At 44.1% G+C, this 17211-nt stretch overlaps 1 protein-coding gene across 2 annotated transcripts; it reads left to right on the forward strand.

Annotated features, from left to right (window-relative positions):
• Positions 1-328: 328 nt before the first annotated feature.
• On the forward strand, positions 329-6321 carry LOC136520629 (CDPK-related kinase 3-like). Of its 2 annotated transcripts, XM_066514203.1 has the most exons (11): positions 329-1258; positions 2228-2358; positions 2648-2689; positions 2784-2892; positions 3086-3164; positions 3926-4222; positions 4391-4500; positions 4981-5085; positions 5212-5274; positions 5549-5716; positions 5854-6321. In XM_066514203.1, exons 1-11 carry the CDS (start codon positions 647-649, stop codon positions 5989-5991), a joined length of 1854 nt encoding a protein of 617 aa, XP_066370300.1. In that variant the 5' UTR covers positions 329-646; the 3' UTR covers positions 5992-6321. The 2 variants fall into 2 exon arrangements, with proteins under 2 accessions (XP_066370300.1, XP_066370301.1); XM_066514204.1 differs by lacking the exon at positions 5212-5274.
• Positions 6322-17211: the final 10890 nt, after the last annotated feature.

Consider the following 17211-nt stretch of genomic DNA (forward strand, 5'->3'; position numbering starts at 1 on the left):
TGATTGGACACTGTTTGCCAAATAACAACGAAAATGCTACCGTAGCATTTCGCAAAAAATTTCGCGAACTAAACCTGCCCTAACCTCCGCGCTGACGTCACCCGCGCCGGTTCCCCGCGCACGCACGGCTGGCCTGCCCTGCCGTGTGGCGCGAGCAGGTGGGCCTGCGCCGCGCGGGGACCCCCGATCAGAAAGGCGTTTTCGGGTGAAAAAGGAAAAAGAGAAAGGGGATTTCGCCGTACGCGCTGAGAAGCGAAGCGAGAGATCTCGCTTTCTTTCTTCCTCCCGCGGGTTCTTTGGCGTCCAGACCCTCGGGGAGTGGGTGAATTCACGGTCGCCTCCCTGCCTCCCTCTCTCTCTCTCTCCCCTCCCAGCTGCTGCGCCTGCGCTGTAACCGAGGGAGGGGAGGGGAGGGGAGGAGAGAGAAATAACGGACGCCACCTCCTCCCCCTCGCTCGCTTCCTCCTCTGTCCTCTCTCCCCCCTGCTTCTTCTTCCCCTTCCATTCCCAACGAGGCAACGACTCGCCAGCCTGCCCCGCCTCACCCTCGCACCCGCGGCGGCGCGGAGGGCCGGACCCCTAACCCTAACCCTAGCGGCCCGGGCGCCGCCTCCGGTCCCGCCCCGCCCCGCCCGGCCCCGCCGCGATGGGGCAGTGCTACGGGAAGGCGGGCGGCGGGTCGTCGCGGGCGGACCACGACGCCGACCTCGCGGGGGCGGGGGCGGTCGCGCCGCCGTCCCCCCTCCCGGCCAACGGCGCGCCGCAGGCGCCGCCGCCGCTCGCCACGCCCAGGCGCCGCAAGTCCGGATCGACCACGCCGGTGCAACACCAGGCGGCCACGCCCGGCGGGGGCGGGGGCGGCGCCTGGCCCAGCCCGCTCCCCGCGGGCGTGTCGCCGTCGCCCGCCCGGTCCACGCCCCGGAGGTTCTTCAAGCGGCCCTTCCCGCCGCCCTCCCCCGCCAAGCACATCAAGGCCACGCTCGCCAAGCGGCTCGGCGGGGGCAAGCCCAAGGAGGGCACCATACCGGAGGAGGGCGGCGTTGGCGCCGGCGCCGGTGCGGCTGTCGGCGACGCCGATTCCGCCGAGGCCGAGCGCCCGTTGGACAAGACGTTTGGCTTCGCCAAGAACTTTGGGGCCAAGTACGACCTCGGGAAGGAGGTCGGGAGGGGCCACTTTGGCCACACCTGCTCCGCCGTCGTCAAGAAGGGCGAGTTCAAGGGCCATACCGTTGCCGTCAAGATCATCTCCAAAGCTAAGGTGAGGCCGTTAGGGGATCATAGCTCTCGGGCTATGCTCATGTCAAATTCCACTTTTGGAAAATTTTAAAATTTCAAATATTAGCTCTTGCTGTTCTGTCAGGTAACCGGTATGTGTTCGCGCCAATTCTGTGCTAGTAACCGAAACTTAGGTGGTTAAGTGGTCCGAATTTTACGTACTGAAGGATACTTTAGGGATTTCCTATTTCAATTTTGGAATTTTGCTCTTAAGTTGTTTGGCATTGGCGGCTTGTTGTAAGAAGTAACATAGGGAATTTCATGATTTAGCATGGTACTTGACTAGTTGTATTTTAGCGGTATGTTCTTTAGCGCGATATCTTCCCATTTTTTTTGTGGTTTTAGGATTTTTTATTTCTTTTGAGACAATAGGGTTGTGCCATGAAAGCTTAGCATTTACTGTCCCATTGTTCAATCCCGTTAACATGAAGGTTCAGCTGATGCTGGAAATCATGCTAATCTTATTTTTCGTGGGGGGCAATGGGAAGGGATGCAGGTAGGAACTTTAGGATGTCAGTACAGCGATTGAAGGATACTTTAGGGATTTCCTATTTCAATTTTGGAATTTTGCTCTTAAGTTGTTTGGCATTGGCGGCTTGTTGTAGGAAGTAAGATAGTTAATTTCAGGATTTTGCATGGTACCTGACTAGTTGTAGTTGTATTTTAGCGATATGTTCTCTAGCGCGATATCTCCCCATTTATTTTTAGTCTCATCCAGATCTGCATGGAAAAAGGAAATCATTCATTCTTGTCAACAATTCGCTGATATAAGCAATTTACTCTGTAAATATCTGTTGCCTTGATTATTATTTGGATATGTTTTGTGATGCTTTCTTCTCTTAAAGTTCTTTCCATCTGAATGTAGAATACTTATATTTCTTCTTTCTATGGATAATGTAAATATTGCCTCTACTTGTGACTGAAATGAAATATCATCTTTTGGTTTTGGTAGATGACAACGGCCATTTCCATTGAAGATGTTCGTAGGGAAGTCAAGATTTTGAAAGCTCTATCAGGGCACAATAATCTCGTCAAATTCTATGATGCATGTGAGGACGCCCTCAATGTCTACGTTGTCATGGAGTATGTTTTTTGTGGCCTTTTGTATGTGACTTTATTATAATTCAGAAATACTAGATTAGGCTTCTTTAGATACAACATTTGATCTCTGGCTTCTGCTGGCACACTTTAAAAACTGATCTTCCATGCTTGTGCATTTCCTTAGATCACTACTGCTAACCATATACTTTTATGTGTACACAGTATAGTAGTATCTAGCATAGTGCATAAATGCTCTTCAACGCAACTAATGTAATAGTAATACCTATGACCTATTGGGTGGTAATTTCTTCAAATTGTTTCTTTTGGACAGATTATGTGAAGGTGGAGAGTTGCTAGATAGAATTTTAGCCAGGTACTTTTTACAACATAGTATATTCATCTCTAGTATCTGAGTAGCATTATCTCTTGTTAATGCTTACCAAGGATGCAAACTTGAACTATTGAAGAGGTGGGAGATATACAGAAGAAGATGCCAAAGCGATCGTTGTACAGATTTTGAGCGTAGTGGCCTTCTGTCATCTTCAGGGAGTAGTGCATCGTGATTTGAAGCCTGAGGTATGCTTGAACCACTTTGTGTATAGCTTGTATATATGAGCAGTCCAGTAGGTGTTAGACTGGGGTTACTTCTGCCATCTTATTTAACTGCACTTGCTGTTTTTTGTATTTAAGTGGCAGCAGCAATGCTTGTTTTGAAAGCTAGGCTGCCTTTTGTGACACGGTTGCTAACTGCTATATTTCATTGGCACAGAATTTTCTTTTCACAACAAGAGGTGAAAGCGCTCCTATGAAGTTGATTGACTTTGGTCTGTCTGATTTTATTAGACCAGGTAATGTACTAATATTTATCTCTTTACATGGCCAAGGAGTTTACAATTATTTCTGCTCTTGTAATTAAAAGTCATTGCTTTGTTCAAAGGTTCATTCTAGGTTTCTGATATGGAATTAGATAAGCAGCATACATTTCTCAGAAAACAGCTTAAATAATAACATTTGGAAAGTTGTCAGTCTGAACATTGATTGTTAATAAAACCTAAGTTTAGGTGAACTTCTTACAATAGAAATTGGGCAACACAGTGTTAGTTTCAGGATTTTTTGTTGTGTGCTCAGGGTCAAGGATTTCATCACGCAAGTTTGGATCGGATGTACATTATGTTATGGTTTTGCTTTTCCATACCTTTGTGCACTTTATAGTGTGTCCCAGTTAGCTCTTATGCTGAACAAACAGATGCTTGTCATATGCTGCATTTTGATGATTGGCAGGCGCAAAGTAATATGAAAAAGTTTGAAAGATCTGAACACATCTAACCAGGGAAATTGCATCTTGTTTTATTTATGCAGAAAGCATCTGCTTGTTAGTCTTGCATTTTAATTGTTTAGCTTGTGCATACATGCTAGGATCATTCTGTGTCTACATTCCAGATAAATAGTGCATACATTCGTATATGACTTCTGTTTTTGCATGTTTCTTTACGTTTGGAAGTTGGAAATTTGGAATACACTATCAATATTTACAGTAAATCATTTTTTCTGCTCACTCATTAACTCAATCTTATACTTAATTTTGTGTGTTCTGTGCTATGTAATGCAGATGAAAGGCTCAATGATATTGTTGGAAGCGCGTATTATGTCGCTCCGGAGGTTCTACACAGATCATACAGTATGGAAGCAGACATTTGGAGTATAGGTGTCATAACATACATTCTGCTCTGTGGCAGTCGGCCATTTTGGGCAAGGACAGAGTCTGGGATCTTCCGGTCCGTATTGAGGGCTGATCCCAACTTTGACGATTCACCATGGCCTTCAGTATCTGCTGAAGCTAAGGATTTTGTGAAGAGATTTCTGAACAAGGATTACCGCAAAAGAATGACTGCTGTCCAAGCACTGAGTAAGTCACTCCATATTTGTATTTTGTGTTGCCCCGTGATTGTGATATCACAATATCTCACTTCGGCCTTTTGTACTTTAAGCAGATTTTAGGAACTGCTAGTTAAACACATTATATGATATGATAATGAAAAACAGTTGAATTTACTTTTCCCTTGTCTCTTTGCAGCTCACCCTTGGTTACGAGATGAACAAAGGCAAATTCCATTGGACATACTCATTTTCAGATTAGTTAAGCAATATCTTCGTGCTACTCCTCTTAAACGTTTGGCATTAAAGGTACAGTAGACTTCATGCCCTTTTCTGTATTTGTAAACATTCTTTCTATTCTTCATCGATCTTTGTTGATGCAGCAATATGAAACTGATAAATGTACATGTGCTGGATGTGCTAAAAAGGCCACATGATGGCTGTTTAACCCTCCCAACAGTAGAAGTTATAGAAGATAGGTTCATGAGCGGTGTATGTTTCTAGTTGTGCTAGATTGATAGTATGTGCCTTTGCAGTGTTTTTTTAGGTGTTTTTATTTATTTTATTTTACTTTGTGATCCTGTACCTTTTCAATTTATTATGAGGGACTGATGTTGGATGTTATTTTTACTGGTCATAATAGTGCTCCAAAACTATTATGGACTCCCTACAGAAGTCGTAGGTACAAATCTGTTCATAGTGGCAAATTGTGGTGTAACTGACAACCTGCAAAGTATCACTCATTAATGTAGTTATTGTAGTAACACTTAATATCTTTCTCTGTCACAGGCACTATCTAAGGCTTTAAGGGAGGATGAACTTTTGTATCTTAGATTGCAGTTTAAGCTGCTTGAACCCAGGGATGGGTTCGTATCACTCGACAACTTTCGAACGGTGCGTTATTTGTTGTTGCTGATTGCCTCATCATTATGAAGACATGTCAAAAGCAGAACACTTGCTCTTTCTTCCTATGCGCACTATGTTGACGTTCTAACTTCTAAACTCGCATGGTGTAACCAGGCTCTGACAAGATACTTAACTGATGCTATGAGAGAATCAAGGGTTCTTGAGTTTTTGCATGCGGTGAGGATTCATCACTATGACCCTAATCAAAGGATTATACAGTGATGATGCTTATCATATGTGTCTATGATATCGATGGGAAATTTTCATATGATTATCTTTAGTTGTAATGTTGAAACAATGCCCTATGCCCAATTTTGAGCTGATGCCATGATGTTTCAGACCTGTTGCTTAAATCCTTTCTTTTAGAACTCCTTTTGCATCTTGTGATTTTTATTTACCAATGTTTATTATATTGATGGTTGAAGTTACTGACCTTCTGTTTCTATTTCAGTTGGAACCACTTGCATACAGAAAGATGGACTTTGAAGAATTCTGTGCTGCAGCAATCAGCCCGTACCAGCTTGAGGCTTTGGAAAGGTGGGAAGAAATTGCTGGAACAGCTTTTCAGCACTTTGAACAAGAGGGCAACCGAGTTATATCGGTTGAGGAATTAGCACAGGTATTCAGCGGATGTGCTTATCCTTTGGGTCAACATTTTCAGCATGTGGACTTGGATCCATGTAGATCATCACCTTACTGTCTCCATCCTATGTTTAGGGCATAATTGAGTACCCTGACATCTTTTATTGTGTGTAGGAACTAAATCTCGCGCCGACCCATTACTCCATCGTGCAAGACTGGATCAGAAAGTCGGACGGCAAGCTTAACTTTCTTGGGTTTACCAAATTTTTGCATGGCGTCACAATACGGGGCTCAAATACAAGACGACACTAAACGGATGCAAATTGTATTCGCTTCTAATTTAAAGCCTCGTCAATTATATGGCCCTGATTGCTGTTACCTCTGCCCCTGCCCCTTCGTCTGGTCAATGACCATTCTTGTTTGTGATGTCGCCGGTTGTTGTCGTCATAGCTTTTGTAGAGTACATGTAAAGATCCTTGTAATGGCGAAATCATATGGTTTGCTCAAGAAATATAGTGTCATTTCTTTTTTGGCTCACCAATTTTGAACCATTATCCGTGGACAGAGTCTTTTGTCGACGTGGCGCTGAAGTTGATACCGTTGCTTAGCTAAATAACATTTCAGGCACCTGTAAGGCTGTAACTCCCCACTGTACTTGTTTTGTATGCACATACATTATTGGCGTAAATTAGGTGTACATTATCAGCTTATAACTGGGTTATAGAGAAATGTCAGATATGTTTCCACTTCAGAATTCAGTGTCAGATATGTTTCCACTTCAGAATTCACTTCAGAATTCAGGTCACATGTGACAAGTAGACGGTTCGGAACGAGGATCTTGCTTTATTAGCTATATCAAGAGTAAACCCAGAATGAACAAATATCTCGTTGAATTCGATTGTATTTTTTTTTGGCACATGGCCTTTCGTATACTAGTTCCTGTTTTTCTTAATATGATTTAAGTATAACGTATAAGATGCCTATAATTCTTGTACAATAATGCCTTGGGGCGTCTTTTAAAAAAATATACTACTAACATTTATAATACCGAATAAATATCATTCGGTTAATCATAAAATGTATTTAATTTTATAGTATCTTTATTTAAAGTTATAAATGTTCATAGTATTTTTTTATAAAATTAGTTAGATTTAAGAAATTTTGATTCAATCCAAATCCTTTATTTTTTTTGGCAGAGTTAGAACTATAAATATCTTCTTTCGTTGTCTTTCTCGATGAAGAATGGGTAGAAAGAAATCTCTTCTTTTGCTGTCTTCTCGGTGAAGAATGGGGGAGAAAGAATGGGATGTAAAAAAGTCATGTCAGGTTTTTACTTTTACGATAATGCTCAAGCTCGGGCATTCGTCCGTCCGGACCTAAAAAAAATAAAAAAAACCTCCCCACTCTACGCTCGTCTGTTGTACAGTCATCCACCAGTCCCGCCTCGTTGCGCCGCCACCACCATCCCCTACGGCGCCTCCATCTCGCGCCATGGCCCACTCCGGCGCGCCACCGCCACCATCCCCCACGGCGCACTCCGTCCCCCGCCGCGCCCAGGCTAGGCGGCCAAGAGAGGGGGCGTCACTGGCCAGGCCCAGGTCAAGCGCAGGCGCAGCTGGCCGCTGCCATCGGTTGCCAGCTGGCCGGAACCGTCCGCTCCCCCGCTCTGCACTGTGTCGTGCGGAAGAAGGGTGAAAACGTATGTTGCAAGTCTTATGTTTCAAACATTTCAGATGTTTCATAGGTATTTTGCAAATGTTTTATATGAATATTACAAAAGTAGATCGGGATGTTGCATATGTTGCAATGGTTGTGCACGTATATTGCAAGTTTCTGTTCCTAATGTTTCATCCGTTTTTCCAGACGTACGTTGCAAGTGTGTTTATTTGGATGTTGCATATATTTCACACGTATGTTGCAACTGTTTTAGCTGGATGTTGCGTATGTTTTACAATGACTTTTCATGTGTTTTCGGGTGTTTTTGCAAGTGTTTCAGACGCATGTTTTAAATGTTTCATCTTCTTCAGACGCATGTTTCAAATGTTGCATCTGGATGCTTTAGAAGTAGATTGGGTGTTGCACATGTTGCAATAGCGCCGGTACCTGCGGACAGTGGCCTGCCGCAAGGCTTCAGTTCCTACCCCGCACGCCTCGCCTCGTCCTCTCCTCTCCTCTTCCTCCCCTTCCTTTCCTTCCCTCCATCTCGCCTCGGCGTTGGCGTTGGAGTGGGGGTCGTCGAGTTTGCTGCGTTCGAAGGCAGGCGCTGCCGTGGGATGGGATGTGAGGCGCGGGGGGGGGGGGGGGGGGGGGGGGGGGGGGGGGTGTGGGATGGGATGCGATGCGGGCGCACAGGTGCTGGAGCAGCATCTAGACGAGTGCTGCGGCCGGATGTCTGGAGGCTACCCCTTCCGTTACTTTTGGCCCTGTTCGTTTGAACTTATCAGCCGTACCGTTTTCAGCGAAATAACAGTGTTTTTCTCTCACAACAAATCAGCATCAGCCGTTTTTCCAGGCAGCCGAACAGGGTATCCTTCGTATATAGGTGTTGTTTGTTTTTGCACAATTCCGTTTTCATAGGGACCTGTATTTATCCCGTTTTTAATTTACGTGGAATATGCCTAACAGATATATGTCATTGTGTTATGTCAATAAATCTACTAATCAAGTTCCAAAAAAAAAATCTACTAATCATGATATGCATGTTAATATTAAACCAATCTTCCTATGTGTATATTGTTACGTGACTTCATACATGTATACTTAATATTAGATCGTGTGTCCCAATTTAATTTTCTAGCTCTCCGTCCATATTAGTTCGGTTCCGTATATCCTGATTTCATTTCCGATCCTGTTTTTTCTAAACTGGATCTTAAAACAATATACGAACGGAAACAAGGGAGGGGTGTTTTTTCGCCCGTTTGGTTCGTTTTCATCCCCGGCTGCATTCATATCTCTCTGGTGCCGCTGCATGACACAAAATCCCGATTCATTTTTGGTCTGGCTGGCTGAATGGGCTTACTTGGAAGCAGGAAATAGCCCAGCAGGCCACGCGCGTGCTAGCCTGCATTTTACTTGCTTCGGTTCACGGGCCGAACTGGGCCCAATTTCTCACAGAAGTTATCAGATAGCCTGTCAAAGGGGTCGGTTGCTGCGGTGAGGGATGATGGTGGCGTGTTTTTGGGAGCGTCTGCTGTGGTGTTGTCAGGCATAACAGACCCAAAGCAGCTGCAAGTCGGGAAGGCCTGTCGCTGGCCTCTGATTTGGGCATCCAGAGTTTCACACTGGCAAGCGACTGTGCCAATCTTGTTAGAAATATACGTGGAGCTGGGATGGGGCCTTATGGATAGCAGGTGATCATCGACATCAAGATGACTTTGGAGAATTTTACCTCGACAGAGATTGTTCACAAGGGGCGCAGTTCCAATGGTGATGCTCACACGTTGGCAAGAAGTTGTGTTCTAAACCCGCCTGTTGGTGTCTGTAGCTCTTTCTCTATGAACAATGAGTAAATGGAGGAGTTTCTAAAAAAAAGTACTAAGTACTCCTACTATAGTTTCATAAAAAAAAAAGAGGATAGGTTATATAAGTACTATAGAATGGCAACAGCCAAGTAGAGTACCCAGCTAAAATCATGTGATATTTCTGCTTGACACCTCCACTTGCAGCACGCATCGTTGCCGCTCAGTTGTCAGCCACGTCCGTTGCCATCTTGCCATCCATCCTTCTCTGGCTCTGTTGATCCAAACCCTTGGTGATGGACGCCTAACTCCCTTGTGCTGCTGTTGCTGCTTCAGTTGCTGGCAGACACCAATATCACACCATCTTCGATGATCATCCCACTTGTATTCACGCTTAATAAACTGCTATCGGGCTATCGCCCAACCAGGCAGACAGGGACTGACGCCATTGCTGCAAGCGCTGCCGCCACTCCCCTTGCTGCCCTGGCTCAGACGCCATGCATGATCGCTAGCTGCATGCATCAGGCTAGCAATTCCAGGCCCAGCTAGGAGTACGTTTCCATCCACATCCACTGACCAATGCACAGTGGAGAGGGTTTCCTTCCACATCCAGTAGGCAGTAGCTCTCTTGCTGTCAGTGTCACACCCGCTGGCTGCCGCATGCAGTTCCTGGCCGAGCGCGCGAAAAACGAACTGAACAGGGTGGGCCGGTCGGGCGTCCTGATCACGGTCACCGCGCCATGGCATTTTCACGGGCTCCAGAAACCCACCGGAATCCCATTCCCATCCGTCGCCTGTAGCATTAAACAGCAAGCCCGTCCTCTGAAACCCTTGGTCCCTTTCAGGCTTTCAGCTCGTTCGATCTGATGTCTGAATCTGTTCCCCGTCGTCGTCGCCGGTGAGCCACAAACAAGACCGGCCGGCCGGCTTGCCGGCGCGGTGGACTTGTAGTTGGGCGGCAGCCAACATGTACAGTGCTGTGACGGCTGACGCTAAGCCAAACGAATCCGTCTTCCCCCTCCCGTTCGGCCGTTCGTTCCAGTAATGGCATCCAGCAGCGTGCCTGGCGCTGTCAGACTGTCTGTCAGCTAGTTCTCCTCAGGCGTCAGCTGTGGCTCCAAGAGGCGGCGCCATGCATGCATGCATGCACGAACTGCGGCTTGTTTTCCGGTGGGTGGCCGGCTCGGTCCTCCCGGCCTTTCGCTGTCGGCTGTCGCGGAAATTAAAGGAAAACATGGCATTTGGAATGGTGCCTTTCGAGAGACACACATGCAAGTTGCTCTCCATCGTCCGGCCAGTAGCTAGCTGGGCCTGGGACGACTGTGCGAGCCGGCCGTTGGGCAGCCATTGCTGTCATCTACCCCTCGCTTCATCGCTTCTTCTACCCGTCGTCCCAGTGTTTACGTACCTAAAGAGTTGGCATACCGCATATGTGGTGAGTATGCATTCATTTAGAAGAGTGCATTTGTTAAGGGGCGGTGCATTCAAGACTAAATTTGATCACTTTGCTAGTTGTGCTGAGTCTTTGCCTTTTGTGGAGGGAATAGGACTTATTTCTGGAAGCTGAGTTGCTTTGGTCTTGTGGTAGTGGTGTTGAACCTCTTTGTCTCTTCTTCCGGACGACTATTTCTTCTGCGTGTAGCCTTGCCCATGTTATTGGGGACCGACCGGAATTTTATGAACTCAACCGGGAAACCTCGATCCTCTCAATCATTCATAACACATAGACATAGATGAGACGAAGTCACTTGAGATATTTTTTGGCTCGCCCTAATCGGTGCACGCTGGCAACTCGCCGGTGGACATCCGAGGGGCTGTAAATTTTATTTCTTTCTCTTAATGAAAAACAGATTTCTTCTGATTAAATTAACAGATGGGTTCCACTTAATAAAGGGGTGAGCTATTCTCGATCTGCTGCAGCAACACTCTCTTATAAGTCATAACACAAAACTCTCGGTCCGAAAAAGAAAGAAGAATAAGAGACCCAATATAATGGAGATGCTTCTCTGTCCATTTGACTTGAGGCACACACGTAGCAGTCCAACAGATTAGCCTTCCTGGTCCCGGCCGATCTCCATGGATAAAGCCATGCTATCGGTTTGTAGCTAGAATGCAGTATGTCTGCATCTCGCTCTGACACACCGATAGGAGTGGTGTCTGTCTCTGTTGTTATCTTTGAGCCATCATGGAAGCAAGATCTGCATGTGAGCAGAGCTGGTCCTGGACAAGAACAGCACGGACGACGGAGTACCGTACGTGCAACACCGTCGTTCACGGAAACCAAATATATACATATACATGTTTCCAGTTTCCCAACACACAAAGAAACACCGCCGTGGCACAGACGCATTATATTTCGGGCCAGAAATGTTCCAGAATCCCAGGAGCAGAAGCAATGCAAGTAGAGATGCATATATATGCCATATACGCATACGCTTTGCCATGCCAAGGCATATCCAGATATCCATCCACATTCCAAAGCGGCTAAGCCTGGCATCGATGCTAATTGCAAAGTCTGAAATGGAGATGGCAATTGTATGAAAGTTCAGTCGTCTGGTCTTTATCTCCTAGAGCGAGCACCAAAGTCAGCAGCAGAACAGAACAGAACAGCATGCAAATGCAAAGAATCTCTGAATGTCTTGGCATGTTTCCAGTTTCCAAATACACACAAGCAAACGCCGCCGTGTTACAGACACATTATATTTCTTTTTTTTGAAGGTCAACACATTATATTTCAGGCCAGAATGTTCTTCCAGAATCCCAGAAGCAGAAGCAAGGCAAGTAGAGATGCATATATATAGACGCATATATACGCTTGCCAAGCCAAGGCATATCCGGATATCCATCCATCCCAAATAAAGCGGCTAAGCCTGGCATCGATGCGCTAATTGCAAAGTCTGAAAGTCTGAAACGGAAACGGCTAGCTCGAGGACCAAAAGAAACCAGTGGAAGGCAATGGTATGAAAGTTCAGTTGTCTGGTCTTTATATCTCTCTTGCTAGAGTCAGCAGCAGAACAGAACAGCATGCGTGCAAATGCAAAGCATCTGAATTCTGAATGTCAAATTCGAAAGCGAAAATTTATCGGCTCGCATGCATGCGGTTCTGAATTGTTCTAATATGAGAGACCAAGTTGTTCTTGCCAATAAGAAAGAATCATGCTTCAACTTCCATACGCCATACATGCCAAACGGCGACCCTAGAATTAGAAAGCAGCCTGCCTAGCACATCCAAGATGTCTGTATCAATGTATGTCTGTATGAACACTGATCCTATGGGTTATGGATGTGGTCATTCAGTCCATGTCCATGACGAAGACATCTGTTGCGATTTCAACTCTGGAATAATCCAGTTTCGCTCCTGCTTGTCAACTCTACCTTATTATATTTATCCCAAAATAAAGAAATGGAAACCCCTGTTCTATCAGCAGCTTCGATCTGCAATTGCAAGTCTGCAACCGAAATATATAATACTACCACAAGACAAAAGCAAGTTTACATGTAGGATAACAATATATAATCCGTGCATTTCATTATTGGATTGGTCCTTCAACTTCAAGTGGCTCCTGGCTGACATGCGTGCGTTAAAAAGATCCATTCAGTCTTATGGTTGCTACCTCTGACGGATGCAGATGCAGAAACTTGTATTGTATTGTATCAGGAAAAAAGAAAAGCCATGACGTGGATCGAGTGAACCGGATTGTTTGATGAGAAATTGAGAAGGTGACAGGATCATGGAGAGGTCATCGACGATAGCCCGTCCTAGTCACGCCCACGTGGCAACGCTGACACTGGAGCCGGGGTTTAGTTAGTCTGTTCCTTTCCCCTGTCCTCCTAATGCCATTGCGATGCCATCATGACAGTTGACATCCCATTCCCATTTCCCAATTGATCATGGCATGCATGTTGCTTACTTAGGCATCCAACAGTGTTGATTGGGTACCTTTCACTCTTCATCATTAATTCATTCCTGCAAGGCTCCATTGTCCATGCATGTCCTGATGAGCTGAGCTGAGCTGAGCAACGACAGCGCCTTCACACTGGCCATTGCATGCATCAGACATTCAGACTCCTCTCTCTCCATACAATTCTGAATATGACTGACAGGCTGAGAGACATTGCTGGCTGGAGAAGCGAGGGAAGGAGAGAGGAGAGGAAGAAGGCCATGCATGCCAGGCTGCTAGAGCTAGAGAGAGAGAGTAGTAGAAGAAGAGTCCAGAGCAGAATCCGTAGCAGTTAGCTTAGCAATGTCACAAGAAATATGTGAGTCTGATCACTGATGGTGTGCCTTTGTCTTGTTGCAGGGATGGAGGAATATATGGAGCAACAGCGAACGGCTCAGCAGCTGTCACCGCCAAAAAAATGGTGGTCTCCATCGGCTGCAATCGCATGCATGTCCATCTTGCACGATCTGTCCGTACGAAAAAAGGACGCCAAGTCTAATAATGCTTCTTGTTCTTGTTCATTCCTCATCTCTTTATTTGTTTATTATCTGACAGATATATGCCAATGTAAACAATGTGTGTTCTCCAAATTAAGCCTAGTAGTGTATTGCTCCTTCTCATGTCACGAATAGTAAATGACGTTTCCAGGTTCTTTTTTAAACCAATGGCTATAAATTTCGACTACGGTATACTATCTACATTTTCAGTTCTGAATGTTTACAAGTGGTACAGAGATTTGTGTCGAAAAATATTTTGACTACATGTATCACTGACATTGATCGAAAAAAAATGTATCTCCGATATATGATTCCCATTAGGCCTTGTTTGGCTGCATTTGTATCCACTTCAACACACATGTGTTGGAGGGAATTGAGTTGAAAATTAGACTAATTTTCACTTCAATCCATCTCCAGCATATGTGGAGTTAGGTAGATATGAGTATAGCCAAATAAAGCCTTATGTGGGTGGTATTTGTATATGGTAGTTACAACTTGTAACAGAATAGGTGTGGTCTGGTATATTTGTTAGAGTACTATAGGCTCTTCTTTTACACTCTATGTGTTTTTATTACTCGCAAAAAAAAAACACTATGTGTTTTATGTAGAGGTCAGAAGTAAGTTCACGATTATTATTATATTAACTCGTTGTAATGATAGTGAATTGATAAATGAATCTTTGACTTTATAAACAAATGTAACTTCAACATGGAAAAAATCATGCAAGACACGTCGGAAACACCTCTCTGGAATACATTTTTCTTTTCTATCAGACCAGGATAAAGTCTTTGACGCCAAGAATGTTGGAAAGTCATCTGAAGGGATCAATCAATACAGAGTGAATATTTGGAGAGAGCTATCACTGGTCCCAGAAGATTCTTTCTGTCGAATTTGTTCACCTGAAAGGGTGTTTGGCTACACTCGTATGCATCTCAATTCTCAACCCACATGAGTTGAAGTAAATTTAGGTGAAAATCAAATTAATTTCTACTTCAATCTATCCTAACACATGTGAATGAGGTAGATACATGTGTAGCCAAACAAGACATTATGTGTGTAGCTACAACTTCAAATAGGTGTGGTATGGTATATTCATTGGGTCAGTCTTAGTGGGGGTTTGGTGTCTCAGTTTCTGAGACTCCAATGTGTTGAAAATAGTATAAACAAGTTTATCCTAATTTGTTCACCTGAAAGGGTGTTTAGCCTGCTTAAACGTCGTTTCAATCTACACAATGGCCGGCCATCCCCTTGAAAATGACAGTTTATCCTAATTAAAGCGGCCGTTTTACTTGATAATTCGTTAAATGATACGTAGGTGCCAACTGTGATAAATTCCATGCTACAACAAACTCAAAAAAAAAAAATTCTTGATATATAAAAGACATGGTGCTCGATGCCCGTGTGTCTCGGTGACGACCAACCCCTTGCTCTGTTCTGCTTCTACCAAGTTGCATACTTTCAAAAAGAAACATTCCGTGTATATATGCTTTTATAGGAGTATTTCATATACTCCTACATACATAGGAACATGGAAAACATGAAAGGCCCTTACACGTCGCAAACACCTGCTCCTGCTACCTGCTATGAATTCGATCACACACCCTGCAGGATAAACTCGACGACCAAGAGTGATGGAAAGTCATGGAGGGACCGATCAATATAATCTACGTCTACGTACATTGAATAATTGGAGAGAGCTATCACCGTGCTAGCTAGAAGGTTCTTCCTATATTGAATCCTGAATCTTTTAGCATGGATGTAGGGAGAATAAAGGAGTGCTATATCTCGTTACCAGAAATGTTAGTCCACTAAAATCTGTTTTAAGTCAAACAATTATAACTTTAACCAAAGATATCTGAAATTTTATAGAATATGACTGTACATAATCACTAATGAATTTATTATGAAAAGTGCTATTATCATATAATATATTTTTATTATATTATAATACTGGTAAAAAAAGTGTACATTATCGATATCCTGATGGAGGGATGAAAAGTACATCCTGAGTCCAAACATAATACTCCTTCCATCTCAAAGGAGTGAAACACTAAATGAGATCAACCTCAAACTATTTTAAATTAATCTAAGTTTATAGAAAATGGTACCATATGCAACAACTACGATTCTAAATATGTATACTATAAAATATATTCCACGAAAAATCTAACAAATGTTATCTGATATCATAAGTATCACTATATTTTTATTACAAATTTTGGTCAAACTGTAGATAATTTATTTGACTTGTAATCACAGATAGATAGAATTGTACTTTTTGGACGGACTAGAACTAGCACCTTTATTCTTCCCCACACGTGAAAACTTGTTTTACAATATTCTATATACACGGGTTGGGAGACGAAAACATGAAGAAGCCAGTCCACATCATTCGCCTTCCTTTTTGTCATGTTCATCAACAGGGAGGGGCATCGTTTTCACCCGCCGAGAGAAGATTTGTTTTCATCCGCTGAGAGAAGATGGTAACGAGAGCGATTCACCGGGAAAACTGCTCCACTGGACACTAGGGACAAGGAGGCACAGCTGTTTTGTTTACCGAGGACGAGGAGGAGATTTAAATAAAAAAAACAGCTCATCGATCGGATAATCCACATGCGTGTGCCCATTGCCTCTCTGGTTTCTCATCTCTGATGCGGCGCCGCCCTAGTACATACCTGACCGTGACAGACAGAGCCCCTGCAGGTCTCTCTGACACTAGAATGTCCTAGGAGTAGTAGAGCTCTCTCTCTCTCTCTCTCTTTCTCTGAGCTCTGAGCTCTGGCCAAGGCAGGCATGCAGCAGCCAGCAGGTGAGTAGCAGTACCAGGTCTCTGTGCACACATGTTCTTCCATAGCATAATAAGAAAATGTATATATGACGCCATAATCTTCACAAGAATATTGTCGTGTTGCATTGCATGCCACTAGTAGCTGTCTCTTGGACGGCAAAGCAAAGCATGCATGCTACTCACTGATTACACTTAGCACCACATAGTACTAGTACTTGTAGTGGTAGTAGCCATTATCAAAAAAAAAAAAAAAAAGTAGTGGTAGTAGCCTAGCGGTCCGGAAAGTCCAAGAGAATAATGATTAGGCGGCACTAATGCATCACTAAACCCATGCTTGATTGGGGGAGAACAGAGATGTGACAAAAGGAGGGAATGAAAAGGAGCTTTCTTCTACCATATATGCTGTGGCACCGTCTCTTACGTTTCTTTTTTTCGTGGATACTAATCTTCTGCTTAAATTGCTTGGTACAACTACAGAGGAGCAAACCCTCATGCATGGAAACAAACTAAGCTTTGTAGAAACTAGATTGTTTGCAGGAGGACTGCGGAATTTTTTTAGAACCCAATAATAACAACCTTTGAAGATGATGAGGAGAGACACACATCTCTTTCGGACAATCGTAAGAGAATAGTGGCAGCAGGAAGAATCCGAGAAATTATACCAGAAAGATATAGTACATGATAACATATGCCTAGTAGCTAGCAACAACTGGTACTAGCTAGCATTCACAAAAGAGAAGAAAGAGCATTCACAAAAGAGAAGCAAGAAAGTGAAAGAACAGGGAAAGAGAGAAGCGAGGAGGACAGAGCATATAAAGTCTAACTAGCACTGAAACACGCATGCATCA

Source organism: Miscanthus floridulus, chromosome 18, assembly GCF_019320115.1.
Source record: "Miscanthus floridulus cultivar M001 chromosome 18, ASM1932011v1, whole genome shotgun sequence".
Classification (NCBI taxonomy): domain Eukaryota; kingdom Viridiplantae; phylum Streptophyta; class Magnoliopsida; order Poales; family Poaceae; genus Miscanthus; species Miscanthus floridulus.

What these genes read in the sequence shown, in the direction of transcription:
- LOC136520629 (XM_066514203.1), top strand. Translation starts at nt 647, where the DNA reads ATGGGGCAGTGCTACGGGAAGGCGGGCGGCGGGTCGTCGCGGGCGGAC. An exon ending in ATCGTGATTTGAAGCCTGAG is followed by an intron (nt 2,893 to 3,085) that starts GTATGCTTGAAC and finishes TCATTGGCACAG; the next exon opens with AATTTTCTTTTCACAACAAG. An exon ending in CGGTTGAGGAATTAGCACAG is followed by an intron (nt 5,717 to 5,853) that starts GTATTCAGCGGA and finishes TATTGTGTGTAG; the next exon opens with GAACTAAATCTCGCGCCGAC.